Here is a 13,198-nt window from a genome sequence, read left to right on the forward strand (position 1 = left end):
GTAGCCATACTTCGTTCAGTTACGTATTGCTAATGGTTTTATTCCAACAGAATTGGGTAAGTGGTTGATGAGACATGGATGGAATTGGACCAAAGGTATCTGATATGGAATTTAGGTATCGCAATGGCATTCACAATTACCCTCGAGCCTATTATGGTACTTTTGGAACATTTGATGCCCCAAGTGAAGAATCTATGCACTACACAATCGCTTACATCGGATGCACAAGTGCTTGATTTCTTGCGTGGTATCACACTTGTCGGTATCTTGCCACATCCACAGCCTATTTTCATTCGCAAGTTCCGATGGGGCAGAAGCATTGGTGATTTGGTTCCGCAGCATGTTATGGGGTCAAGCCTATGTGTCTTCATCTCGGATCTCCCTTGGAGTGGTACTCAGGTCAAATTGTTCCAAATCAAGCAACAGCTTACTGCCAACACGGCTGCTGCCAATAGCAACAATAATGCTTCCAGTCCCAATGCACACTCCACCACCTCCAATGGATGCAACATCCCCTCAACCCACTGCCGCCACTACGCCACAACAACAACAATAACATCACCACAAGCATTGCTACTCACACCAAAAATCCATTCCAATGTGTACTTTACTACCACATCTTTATATACATAAACTCGTTCCCAAAATATATACATGATGCTTTGCGTTTTTCGGGCAATGGATTTATTGGTTTAGGTTGGTAGTAGTGTATTTAAAGCTTTGCCTTATCCTTAAGGAATTGGTTCCAATCGGGTTTCTCCTTGTTGAGGAATGCCATGATACCAAACACAGCTTCATCTGATTGCATCATTTTGAGATAAGCGTCTCTACTGATTGTTGAACGTGTTGTTGGTGTTGTTCGGGGTTACCACCTGTGCTGATGGCATGGACAAGGCGTTTAATATCAGCGCTGGCACCTGGTGCTGATTCAACGAGCATATCAACGACTTTTTGTACGCCTTGTTGATCGAGTTGGTTACGTGGAACCACACTTGTCAATAAGCAGCTGCTTCACGTGCGGGAACACGACGACCTGTAAGCATCCATTCTCGAGCACGTTGACGACCCAATTCAGGTACAAGGTATTGAGAAATGATAGCAGGGATGATGCCACGCTTGACTTCTGTAAGAGCGACATAGGTTTCTTCTTCGGCAATAACACGGAAGTCGGTGGTAAAGATGAGGCCAACACCACCGCCAAGGGCAGGGCCGTTCACACGAGCAATCACAGGCTTGGGGAAATGGTACAAGGCATCAAACACACGTAGACCTTTCCGGAATCCTTCTCGTACTTGTTGAGGATCATCCACCGATTTCGATGATGCTGATAAATCCATGCCGGTACAAAGAATTTGCCAGCTCCTGTAAGCACAAGCACGTACAGAGCATCCTCCTTGAGTTTGGCAAGCATGTCGAGTAACAACTCGTTCATGTTGGCCTATTTAATGCATTGCCTTTTCGTGGTCGGTTCAAAGTGATGGTAGCAATATGATTGTTGATCGATAAAAGGACTTCAGGTTCTTGTTGTTGTTGTGCCATGATTTGTTGTCAGGGAGGGAAAGACGTGCGAAAAGAAATAGTCATCAATGCATATAAAATTCCATGCCAGATAAGTGAGTGGGGTATCTACCGCACGTGAAACCATGACAAACCATGCGTGTGATATATATCCAGTGTGGGGTTCTTTTCAAGATATTCATGCAGATTCACTTTCCCATCATGTGTCCAACGCCAATATTAGCTTTTATTATAATTCAACCATGAACAGTAAACGATTGTCTCATAATCTTGTTTCAACCGACTTGGCAGTCTTCTTAGCGACCAAAGCCTTGGTACCCTTCTTGGCATAGCGTTGGTTGCGAAGGAACTTGGCATCCACCTAAAAGAAAAAGAAAACTTGAGCATGTTGTTGCATTCAATGACTATGACACAGTATACGTACACCCTTGAGCGAGGGATAACGGTGTTGTCTGGGCTTCTTGATACCGTTACGGTGAGCCTTGCTGTCTATAAGTGTTCGTAGGTCATGATGAGTATGCTGATGCGTTGACTGGTGTGTGTATATGTGTGTGTTGGCGTATTGTAGTGGTAGTGTGGTTGTGGTTGTGGTGGTATAGTGTGCTTACTTTGGTTGTGGTTGGTGTGGTTCTTGGACTTGGCCATTGTTAATTCCTATAATCCCCAAAGTCAATTTCATCCATTCAATCCATCCTTCATCCATCGATCCCTTGATGCATCCATTGATCCATCAATCAATTTTCATATATATATTGCATTTACCTTTCACTGGATTGAGAAAGGACAGAGAGTTGATTGGATTCACGAACCACTCCCGCCTCGGTCAATCCCCCTCCTGCCTGCCAGCTCTGCTGTGGCACTATTCTCCCACCCCCACCCCCAACATTTCCCCTTACACGTGACTTGACCCATAAATCACCATACTAACAACTGCTTGAATGGATGTGATGAATGATAACATGTTATTACAAGGTAAATTTTTCTAGAAAAACAATGCAAAAAGACAAATATGAATGTAAAGATGCTATAGGAAGAACAAACTATGCACGATGTTTCCGCTTCTTGTTATCATCAACCGTTTCCATTGCTTCCCACATGGCTTGATCCTCTTCATCTTCCTCATCATCAGCTTCTTGTTGTTGCTCTTCCTCATGCTGGAATTCATCATCCACTAACAGACACGTCATACGCTGCTTGAGATACACCTTGTGCTCCACCTTGCGGAAAGTGGTCTTGGTTTCATGCACCCGTGCAAATCGATCCAGTGATACAGTGACAAGGTATGCATCTTCAGGCGCTGACTCGGAAAACTTGGCTGCAGGTGCCATGGCAACGGCTGTACCACTACCAGTCAAACCTATCATACCAATGTCAATATGCCAACTCTTTGGTACGATCCTTCTTCTTCTTCTTACCCTTGTATTGTCCAAGTGTGCGTCCTGTCTCCACATCAATAACACGTACAGTGTTCATGGTATCCGTGAAAATCAATTGCTGGTAATTTTTGCCGATAGAGAGACTTGTCAAAGGTACTTTGCCTCCAACATCATGATCGTGAATAGGTCGTCGTTGTGCTTTAATGTCGTATACACGAATCTACGTCATGGATATAAATAACCTGAATATATAGCCATCCCACATACCCTTTACTTACTTGATGATAATGCGTAGCTGTTGCAATGCGTGTACCTTCCTCATTCAAGAATTGCAAGTCCTGAATCCATACAGGCACTCGTAAATCCAACATGTCATTGGGAACCTACATATACAACACAATGAGCTCATCCATTCATGACCCTATGAAATCACAAAGAAAACTTACGTTCTTGGCCATAAACACCAACCCCTTTGCTTGTGCCTTTGCCTTTTGGTATCGTGTCTTTTTCTTCTTCTTTTCATCCTCTTCCTTCTCTTCTTCCTCCTCGTTCTCGTCTTGATCGTCCTCTTGCATGATGATGTTGGCATCGAAAAGTTTGAGATCATTTTCCTTGCCACCCGTAGCAAACAAATGAGGATGAGATGGATGGACACGCATAATGCAGAGATCCGCACCAGGAGCGGTTGTGATGCAAGTGGTAGTGTTGTTGCTGCCTGAGTCGTTGTTGTAATCGTCCAAACGAGTATATGCGATATGTCCAGTGGATGTACCAGTGATCAGGTACGTGTCGTTGGCAAAGAGACCAATGAATGTGCCCTTGTCGACACCCACGTTTTCATCCACATATTCACGTACAACAGCACCTGTCTCGGGACACATGAAATGCACTTTTCCATTCTTGCGAGCCACAACAAGCTAAAGGTGTATGTGTGTAAGTTGAAAAGTGAAATAGACACACACACACACACACACACCACACGATCCAAGCCAAACTTACATGACGCTTGCCGTCAATGACACCCCAACAAAGGTGTTGTACTGCTGCATTCTTATCGACACGACCAAACTTTTGTACAGTGGGTGTTGGAATCTGAGGTTCATTGGTGTCCTGATCCTTTTTGGCCTTTTTCTTTTGTCGTTGTTGTTGTAGGAGAGCTTGTGCTTGTTCCACTGCATGTTTGCTGGGGAAGACAATGGCTGTTGAATGCGTATGGATCAGTAGGCTGCGAGAAGGAAACAAGGTTGTTGAACTCACATTTCACCAAGCCGCTCTCGTCACCGGTGTAGATCTGCATTGGTTGTGGAGGAGGAGAAGAAGTAACATTTTTTCTTTTGACGGCCCTTCGTTTTTGTATCACCCACCACTTGTACGCGCGCTGAGTTGTATTTGGATCCCCCAAAAAGCCATCCATCATTTAAGCTGCCATCCATCCATGCATTTCTCATTGCAGTAAGATCTAAAAATCCCATTGTCGGAAGGATGATCCGATGCATTGTGGCTCTGCAGAGTCGATCTAATCCGCAGCAACACATCAATTACCTTTTTGTATGCACACTTGATCCATCCGCAGCAGCACGAGGAGTGAGGTCATAAATGCACACACACACACATTCATCCTTTTTGATCCAAATCAGAATCTGGGTTCTTGGTATTGTTTTTTATTCCTTGGCGTCATTTGATCAACAGCGCAACTACCACATTACACAAGAAAAAAAGCTCACACAATTGAGCGCCGCTGCACATCCCCATCACGGGGAAAGATTGTCAAACGTTTTAGACATAAAAAGTAGTGATTGCTTTTTGCTTTAATGAGAGGTATCATGAAAATGGTCATATAAAACAGGGTATATACAAAGATTGGGGGGGAGCATACAAATGAAACATAAATAAGAGTGGCATAGATGTACATTATTACGTGTGTGTGAGGAAAAGTGTTATCCCAGGGACGATGAAAGGGTGCCACCACGCAGTTTACCCAATCAGGTGGCAAGGAGACGGTGGTGATGGTGGTGCCAAGTGGGGGTTCGAGACATATGTGGACCTGGGCATGTGGGAGATATGACAAGGGTCGAAAGGTGTCTGGACCGTGCATGATGAAGGTGTTGATTTGTGTGTGTGTGGTCATTTGAGTTTTTCTTCAGTGCCTGATAATGATTCGAGAAGGAGTTGTAGAATGATGCCAAAGGCTAGTCGTACATTGGATGGACATGATGAGGTCCTACGTCTTGAGGAATGTATTGAAGAAGAAGATGCTTCTGATCCTTGTGTCGCATTAATGCATCCTTGCGGCTAAACTCAGCATTGCATTGATCACAAGGATACAATCGTTCACCTCGATGGACCGTCTGAATATGACGTTTACGGTCATGCTTACGATCGAATCGTTTAGGGCACTCGGGGCATCCAAAGGGTCGATAACGCTGCTTGTCGTGTGTCTTCATATGCGTTCCCAAATTATAACGTCGATTGAATTGACGATGGCAGGTTGGGCATGTAAATACTTTGGCTTTGGCCAATGCAGGGAATAAATGATGCTCTTGCTGCTGCTGCTGCTGCTGCTGGTAATTGATGTTTGCTGCGCCCATATCAGGTGTGTTGTTGACAGTAGCAGGCTGAGGAGAATGGTACTGCTGCTGCTGCTGCTGGTAGTAATTGGTCAAGTAAGGAGCTACAGCAACATCCACCATGCCGGTTGTATTATCTTCGTCATGTGGGTACATAACAGGAAAGTCATCGAGACCTTCATCAGGGGAAAATGGAGTAGCGCTTGGATCGAGAAATGGTGTAGGAGTGGGTGGCATCACCGATGCAGGCACTACATAGGGAGATACTACATCATCTTGCTGCTGCTGAGAATGATGATGATGATGATGCATTGCCAACATGTTGGGGTCAATGCTGCAGAAAGCAGGGTCTACAGTGAAGTTGTCGCTGTAAAAGGTCTTTTTGTACATGTTGGAGAGGAAAAAGGAAATTCTGTAAAGAAGAAGAAGAGGAAAGAGTAGAGAAAGAGAGAGCGGGTAGCCACTTTTTCAACAGCCTTTTTATATTATTTGGGTACACAGCATGATTTTCGATCCCACTTTTTCAAAGCTGCTGCGGCTCTCTTGGCCGACACGTTCTCGCAGCTACCAATGAGTCACTTTGAGATATGGGAGGGAGTAAAAAAGAAGGAACTGGAAATAACGAGCAGGCACTTTTTCTTGTGATACATAAGCGGTCAAGCCCTTGCTGCAGATGATGTGGTGTTGGTAGCACAAAGTGTGGCCCAGCCACTTCCAGGAACGAAGACAAAATTGGAAAAGGGGCGTTTTTCCACTTAACGCTGCTGCTGCTGCTCCACTTGGTGACAAATAACAATGACATACGTGTTTCTACTCTCCTCAATGCAACACTTGGTTGTATGAAAATAGGACAACAATGTGTAATATGCATGCTTTAGTTCTCTCACGTACACCCAAGAAGGCTATTTTGTTTTCATTGCATATATGTGTGTTGTGTCATGAAAGAGACCTGGTGATGATGATGATGACAATGGTACATACAAAAGCACGTCAGCTATGTAGGCATTTGTATTCTGTCAAGTGATTGGGATGGCGCCACCAAATTTACTTTATATATGCATGCTGCCAAGAGGGAGCCAAGATATGGTATGCCAATCATGTCCTTGCATAAACCCACAACTCCACATTACTGGATTAATCGATTGAAACATTGCGAGAAGGGTTGTTGTTGGAGCGGAGTATTATAAGAAGACAAGAGTTTGTAGGCTCCAGATTGTTGTATTTCATTTGAAGGGTGTCTCGCTCAACCCATCTTTCTTTATGGAAGGTGCGTGTGTGGTGTCTTTGTGAGTGAATTCGTTCACACTTTGAGTCCGGATGCCCGACCCAAAGGCATGATGTATTCGGAATTAAGTGATGGCACACTACTTTTGGAAATTGCTCAAATGAAAATGAAAAAAGGCAAAAATTTGACAAAAGGGCTTGGCGTACAACCCAGGGAAAAAACCACCCCGCCAATCCCCCACACATCAAAAAACAAGCATGTATGTGTGTATAAGCAAGTGCATCATCGACTAAGATATTATTTGTACAGGATTCCACGTATATATAAAAAGGGAGAGGGGATAGTAAGACTACTACTATGACTACTATGACTACTAATGAGTGGGGTGGGTTTGCTGTTATACTATAATGATTGAGTGTCTTAATGGTGCAGCAGATCACCTGAGGATGGATTTTGTCTGGGAGGATAAAAAAAGGGTTGTGCACCAGCAGCAGCAGCAGCTGCTGCAGCAGCTGCAGTATTGGAAGAAGGACGTTCAACTGCCATAATAGCATCTTCAAAAGCAAAAGGCATTGTCGTAGTGGATGATGGTTGTGGTGTTTGCATTATACCGCCATAGGATGCCGCTGCTGCCGCAGCAGCTACCACTTGTTGTTGTTGTTGCTGTTGATGTGGTACCACGGGTTGCTGTTGTTGCTGTGGTGGTGCAAACATGGGATGGTCAAAGCGATGTTGATCCATATTTATATCTTGTTGTTCTTGAATGGTGAGCGTATATTCTGGTACTTGAACGAGTTGCATTCCTTTATGAGCAGAGTCATTCTTTTGCTTCTTTTTTGAAGAGGCATCCATGGGAGGAGACTGGACGGTGCCAAGGGTTGCCAAGGAATCAAGTACCTCTGGTGTTGCCGTTGGACGATAGCTGCCGATCATCTTGGCCATATTGTGCTCTACAGCACGTGTCCATTCCTCGTTGGCAGCAACCACTGCACATAGACGCGCTGAGAGTACCAGTAAACGTTGACTACGTTCCTGCACACCACGTGCACGTTCCTCATCCAACTTTCTAGAAAACGCAGCGTCGTTGATCATCAAAGATGGAAATTGTTGTTGAAGGGTCTGGCGTATCACATGTGCTGGTAATCGCTGTCTCACCAGTTGTATCATCATTTCTTGTACCTCTTGTGGCCATCCCATGTCATCATCACCAACATCGTCTTTAACCTCCTTTGAAAATACCCAACATGGTTCATTCTCTTGTCCTTGTCCTTGTTCAAGTACCAGTCGTGTCATGTTTCCTTCCCCCATCACGTGCACATGACTCTATTACATACGCGTACACATTTGTCAATGATTTCCCAAGTCCCATTGTGACATGTTCAAAACACTCACCTTGTTGCCAAATTGATCATGCTTGACATTGTATCCAAATCCGGCTGCGATTCTTGTACAATAATCAAGCGCTGATGAATGGTCTGGAAACGTATGTTGTAATAGTCGTTCGTGGATGGCTTCCATCTGGATATGACGCATTTCAGCTTGAGACCATTGTTTTCATCATTCCATCATCATCATCCAACTTACGCGAGTCGTTTGTTGTTGTTGTTGTTGTTTTGAATGAGATGCTGACATGGATCATTCACTGAGGTGGTGGTGGGGTTTTAATGTCAATTTGTCAATAATAAGAAGGAAGAAAAATGACAGGAAAAGAAGGAAAAGAAAAGAAGAGAAAAAAGGAACGTAATCAATGAATCAAGGAGTAAAAAAAAAGTGCGACTGACAGTGGTGCGACGATCAAGGAGGCGAGAGCGCTTGTGTGTTTGCTTTGGCGGGCCCAGTGAATGCAGGAAAGCGCGTGACATTCCGTTCGAAACGAAGCCAAAACGATCACAAGGATATCAAAGGAGACCCCATTTTCCCTTCTCGTACATTACTCCTCATCCTCATGCTCTTGTGGTTGTTGTTGTTGTTGTTGTTGTTGTTGTTGCTCTAGCGTTTATTTTCCACTTGTCATATATGTATATACATCTTTCTGGATCGTGGTTGAAAGCAAAGTGAACGCGTACGTACGCACGGGATGTGAAGGGGTTTTGGTTGGTTGTTCACACAAAAGTAAGGAGGAGAATAGTATTGGCGGGTCATTACGGTTGCATAACAATAGTAGTAGTGATGGTGGTGGTAATAGCTGGTATACTTTTGTCTCAATGATTGTTGTCGTAAGCCGTTTTGCTCATCATGGCTGCTGCTGATTGACTAATGGCGCCACCAGTTGCACCAAATACAGCTGTTGATGTCAAAGAGTTGTTGATGTATTTCTGCAACATTTGGTTCTCGGTCAACAATGATTCATGCTCCTTCTTTGCCGAATCCACTCGGGAAATCACAGCTATCCTCAAGATTATAATTAAATACTGAAGGCATATACAAGTAACTTTTCTATATACCTCGAAGTTGTTGTTGCAGCTGAAGCACATTGCTATGAAGGTTCCCCATTCCTTAGTCATCCACTGCTCCAATCTCACATTGCATTGAATCCACTTACTTTACAAGAGCTTCTCTTGCTTCAGCGTCTTCCGTAATGTAGTTGTCATCGGCCATCGTTGAGTATGAGAGAAAGAGAGAGCGAGAGAAAGAAGTGAAAAAGCCCACTAGTCCGACTACGGCGATCCTCCCTCCTGCTGCTCTTTCTGCGTCACACAAATGATGCCCTTTCCTTCCGATACCTCACCGCTTCCGGTCACTCATCCCATCCGCCATTTACCATCGCCATGACAAATACTCCCTTGTATCCATGGATACGTAGCATATATTTAAATTTGACTTCCTATATCTACCACCGTTCTTTCTATAAGGATGGATCGTGTGTTCAGTAAAGTGATACGTAAACGAGCCATTGTCAAAGTTTATCTATTTTTCATGCATTCAAATGAGTTGCTTCTTTCTCGGCATATCACAAAGCACAAGCATACACGCGTGTCATTCAAGGAGGTGATGTAGTGTATGTACATGTTGAGAAGAAAGGGGGTAAACGATCAACAATACCCAAAGCAGATATATGGATTGTCATTTAGAGAACACCAATTGGGATCTCTCATTTTCTACATACATGTCAATGGGTTGTTTATCCAACAGGTGTGGATGAAAAGACCCTGTTGATGTACATACATAGGCCCTGTATCATGGCTGGTTGTGCCAATTACGACAATCAATCTTTTCTTTATTTGTGTTTGCTCATTGTCACCCCCTTTTTTTCTCATCTCCCACGCATCTTGCCACTCTTTACACACACAATCTTATATTAATGTGCATCTTCAAGTGCCAAGTTATCCTTATGTTAGGAGCCAATGAATAGGTGTATCCATCATGGAACAAAGGAGTAGACACACAACGTGGTTGTATGTATGTAGGCAGCAGGTGATGTGAGAAATAGTTGTACAGGGGATGCATCAGGAGGTGAAGTGAGTGTGTGTGAGAGAGACGTGGGTCGATCGCACAAAAGCCAAGATGAGAGAGAGAGCGTTACATACAAATGAAGTTGCGTCTTTTATGCAGGTCTGGTTGTGATTTGGATGGGACATTAAATCGATATGACATCCTCGCATGCATCATCATCATCATGATCAACGCGTGAGTCTTTTTTTTACTTTTCCTTCTTCTTTCTCTCTCACATTCTTCTACATAATCCATGTCAGTATTGACACCTTCTACAACCAACAGCACACCCTCCACCTCCTCCTTGGATTATCGTATCGACGTGCATTTGGCTACAGAGATTGGCCAACACCTGGTATCCAAGATGCGTTGTATGCAAACAACCATTCAACAACAACAGGAATCTCTCAACGAGCTATCCGAGCAATTAAATGCAAGGCAAAAAGTGGAAGGTAGGTTGAACAATGATATGCAGGTATACTGCGCATAGTAAACTAAGCATGTTGCATCATCATGTAGAGCGACTCAATGACGAGATATGGCATTTGGAATTAGCCAAACAAGAGTATATTGAAAAGTTGGAGGAATTGAATCGGGCTTTGGCACGTTCGCATTTGGATCAAGCACGTATGATGCGTCAAAGTCACTTGGTAACGCAAGAATTGGAATTGCTCAAGGATGCTGCCCATCAACACGCTGAGGAAAAGACAATGACTGGTGCTGTTATTCCACCTTCCCCATCAAGCAGTGGCATGGGTATGGATGAAGAGGATGACGATGATGATGGTGATGATGATGATCATCATCATGCTTCTTCTTCATCATCCTCTTCTCGTCCTCAATCATGGTCATGTGCTCGCTTGGAACCAGTATTTAGCGTGCCATCCTCTGCGTTTGCCACAGAACAGCAATCACGACCTTTTAGCTTACCACCCCCTCGACAACTGAATGATGCTGTTGACCAACAACAAGATGTATATGCACGATTGGTGACAGGTGATTGGATGTGGAAGTATACGCGTACCAAAACACGACATGCACGCTTTGTATGGATCGAACCTGATACCAAGGTTATTTACTGGAAACATGCATCACAGCGGAAAAGTGGTAAGTAACATTCACATCATCGGCAGAGTTTTTATTTTGATCACTCATCATCATTCCTCCACCAACATCAGCTATTATGGAATCTTTTATGGTCGAAGTTCCCCCAATGGGTAGTTCTTTTGATCGTGTGCCCAACCTTATCATTAAAACACGTGAACGCCAAGTCAAATTACAATGCATGACCATGGAAGCACATCGTCGATGGGTCAAGGTATATAATGCTTTTATGATGTGTATGGCGCGATACGTACAACAATGGCTGACACTATCTTAGGGTCTCAATTCACTCTTGAAACCAGGCATCATCGTTGCTGGTGCCCAAGAAGGCAAGTTGTCTCGCTTGTACTTGTCGGCAGGACACTCGATTCGGAATCTTCGATCCTTCTACCGCAAAGATATCAGCGTTGGAAACCAAACGACCTCGTCTTGCTCTGATGAGCAATCTTCTGTCAAGGTTATCTTTTCAAAACCATCCTCTCCCTATGATTCCAAAGTCGAATGCTAAACATGGCAACCTCATCTTGTCATCCTTACATACCATATCATCTTCTTACGTATTACATACATGTCAACATTAGATTTCTTCACATCATCGTATAGTATAATAATTCATCATCATTGCTAGAAAGATATATATGTCATGCCATAAAGAAATACAATACTACCGTTCCAAAGTATATGGATTTGATACAACACAACTTCTTGTATATAAAAGAGAGACCGTATATAAAGTTACTTTAGTAGTATAGCAAAAATGAAAAAGGAAAACGAATAAAAAGCTGAAGGGGGGTGGGGAATGTGGGATGGGGGGGAAGAAAAGAGTACTATAAGAGCTAGTATTTGTACATGTTGGCGCGTCGTTCACGTTCAGCTTGCTTCTTCTTTTTCTCAATGATACGAAGCAAATCACCCTCGTCGTCTGAATCATCTGAATCATCGCTTGAAAGAGTGGATGGTTGATATGAAGAGTGGGTGGTGGGTCGTGGAGGTGAAAAGTCGAAGCCCGGCTCCGAGTCATAAGTCAGTGGCTGTAATTTCTGTGCGGCATCTTGTTGGTAGTAGTGGAAGGGCTAATAGGGGAACGAGGTGAAGCTGATGATGATGTGGATGAGGAAGCAGCTACTACAGTGTTGTTGGTGGTGGACAAGGGCTGTAGGACATGTGTTGGTACCGATGGATTACTAATACCAGCATAATCATATCGTTGCTGCTGCTGATATTGATAAGCATGGTGTTGTTGTTGTTGTTGCATATACGATGATGAATCGTAATAATAGGGTTGTGGTGGAGGTGGTGCGGTTGCCATGGTATTAATAGCGGAGCCGAATTCTGGGGTTGATGGGGTGCGATTGATATAGGTTTGACTTCCCGCTGATACAACAAGATTACGGCCATTGTACATGGATGTCTCAGGATTGGTGATATTAGTACATGCCGATGTGTTGCGTGACAAGGTTGGCGACCTATCCCAAGATTGACTCGAGCGCCACGACGCCACAGATCCTCGTGACCGATTGGATGACCGAGATGCATTGGAGTCCGATCGTACTACACCATTACTATTACCGATATGAGTGTTTTGCAAAGTGAGTGATGGTAGATGCTGAAGGGGTCGATTGCAACGAAATGGATGGTGTACGTCTATGAGCTTGTTGTGGTGTTGCAAATGTTGATGATCGTGATTGAGTGGGTTGAGGAGGTGGTGGCATTGATAAGACCGATTCCTTTGATCATCTTCTTCATCACTTTCTTCATCACTCAACATAGGTCCCTCTTGTAAATCATAATCATCATCGTCGTCAATGGGAAGAGCCGCCTTGGGCCATGTACCAATCACAATAGGCATCTCCACAAGTTGAGTCTCATGAGCTGATTTCTTCCCAGTCATACAAACGAATACGGATGCGATATTGGACTTCAATGATCTTCTCCTTGTACTTTACAGAGCAATACGTAACTGAACGAAGTACAAT

At 43.8% G+C, this 13,198-nt stretch overlaps 9 protein-coding genes across 9 annotated transcripts; 2 read left to right on the forward strand and 7 right to left on the reverse strand.

Moving 5' to 3' along the window:
- Positions 1 to 123: 123 nt before the first annotated feature.
- Positions 124 to 633, forward strand: O0I10_002900 (uncharacterized protein; the record flags this gene model as incomplete). The annotated part of the gene is made up of 1 exon (XM_058482977.1): positions 124 to 633. One exon carries the CDS (start codon positions 124 to 126, stop codon positions 631 to 633), a length of 510 nt encoding a protein of 169 aa, XP_058346066.1.
- Positions 634 to 995: 362 nt separating this feature from the next.
- O0I10_002901 (uncharacterized protein) lies at positions 996 to 1,337 on the reverse strand (the record flags this gene model as incomplete). The annotated part of the gene is made up of 1 exon (XM_058482978.1): positions 996 to 1,337. One exon carries the CDS (start codon positions 1,335 to 1,337, stop codon positions 996 to 998), a length of 342 nt encoding a protein of 113 aa, XP_058346067.1.
- Positions 1,338 to 1,780: 443 nt separating this feature from the next.
- Positions 1,781 to 2,163, reverse strand: O0I10_002902 (uncharacterized protein; the record flags this gene model as incomplete). The annotated part of the gene is made up of 3 exons (XM_058482979.1): positions 1,781 to 1,879; positions 1,943 to 2,007; positions 2,127 to 2,163. 3 exons carry the CDS (start codon positions 2,161 to 2,163, stop codon positions 1,781 to 1,783), a joined length of 201 nt encoding a protein of 66 aa, XP_058346068.1.
- A 395-nt stretch (positions 2,164 to 2,558) lies between these two features.
- O0I10_002903 (uncharacterized protein) lies at positions 2,559 to 4,191 on the reverse strand (the record flags this gene model as incomplete). Its single annotated transcript, XM_058482980.1, has 6 exons — positions 2,559 to 2,875; positions 2,934 to 3,114; positions 3,173 to 3,277; positions 3,341 to 3,811; positions 3,894 to 4,093; positions 4,152 to 4,191. 6 exons carry the CDS (start codon positions 4,189 to 4,191, stop codon positions 2,559 to 2,561), a joined length of 1,314 nt encoding a protein of 437 aa, XP_058346069.1.
- An 892-nt stretch (positions 4,192 to 5,083) lies between these two features.
- Positions 5,084 to 5,851, reverse strand: O0I10_002904 (uncharacterized protein; the record flags this gene model as incomplete). Its single annotated transcript, XM_058482981.1, has 1 exon — positions 5,084 to 5,851. The coding sequence occupies one exon, from the start codon at positions 5,849 to 5,851 to the stop codon at positions 5,084 to 5,086; it is 768 nt and encodes a 255-aa protein (XP_058346070.1).
- Positions 5,852 to 7,106: 1,255 nt separating this feature from the next.
- Positions 7,107 to 8,318, reverse strand: O0I10_002905 (uncharacterized protein; the record flags this gene model as incomplete). Its single annotated transcript, XM_058482982.1, has 3 exons — positions 7,107 to 8,009; positions 8,079 to 8,204; positions 8,271 to 8,318. 3 exons carry the CDS (start codon positions 8,316 to 8,318, stop codon positions 7,107 to 7,109), a joined length of 1,077 nt encoding a protein of 358 aa, XP_058346071.1.
- A 569-nt stretch (positions 8,319 to 8,887) lies between these two features.
- On the reverse strand, positions 8,888 to 9,284 carry O0I10_002906 (uncharacterized protein; the record flags this gene model as incomplete). Its single annotated transcript, XM_058482983.1, has 3 exons — positions 8,888 to 9,072; positions 9,131 to 9,162; positions 9,229 to 9,284. 3 exons carry the CDS (start codon positions 9,282 to 9,284, stop codon positions 8,888 to 8,890), a joined length of 273 nt encoding a protein of 90 aa, XP_058346072.1.
- A 1,087-nt stretch (positions 9,285 to 10,371) lies between these two features.
- O0I10_002907 (uncharacterized protein) lies at positions 10,372 to 11,730 on the forward strand (the record flags this gene model as incomplete). The annotated part of the gene is made up of 4 exons (XM_058482984.1): positions 10,372 to 10,570; positions 10,638 to 11,225; positions 11,297 to 11,436; positions 11,500 to 11,730. The coding sequence occupies 4 exons, from the start codon at positions 10,372 to 10,374 to the stop codon at positions 11,728 to 11,730; spliced, it is 1,158 nt and encodes a 385-aa protein (XP_058346073.1).
- Positions 11,731 to 12,058: 328 nt separating this feature from the next.
- On the reverse strand, positions 12,059 to 13,113 carry O0I10_002908 (uncharacterized protein; the record flags this gene model as incomplete). The annotated part of the gene is made up of 2 exons (XM_058482985.1): positions 12,059 to 12,295; positions 12,352 to 13,113. The coding sequence occupies 2 exons, from the start codon at positions 13,111 to 13,113 to the stop codon at positions 12,059 to 12,061; spliced, it is 999 nt and encodes a 332-aa protein (XP_058346074.1).
- Between the last annotated feature and the right edge of the window lie 85 nt (positions 13,114 to 13,198).

Source organism: Lichtheimia ornata (genome assembly GCF_029851405.1).
Source record: "Lichtheimia ornata isolate CBS 291.66 chromosome Unknown scaffold00009, whole genome shotgun sequence".
Lineage (NCBI taxonomy): Eukaryota > Fungi > Mucoromycota > Mucoromycetes > Mucorales > Lichtheimiaceae > Lichtheimia > Lichtheimia ornata.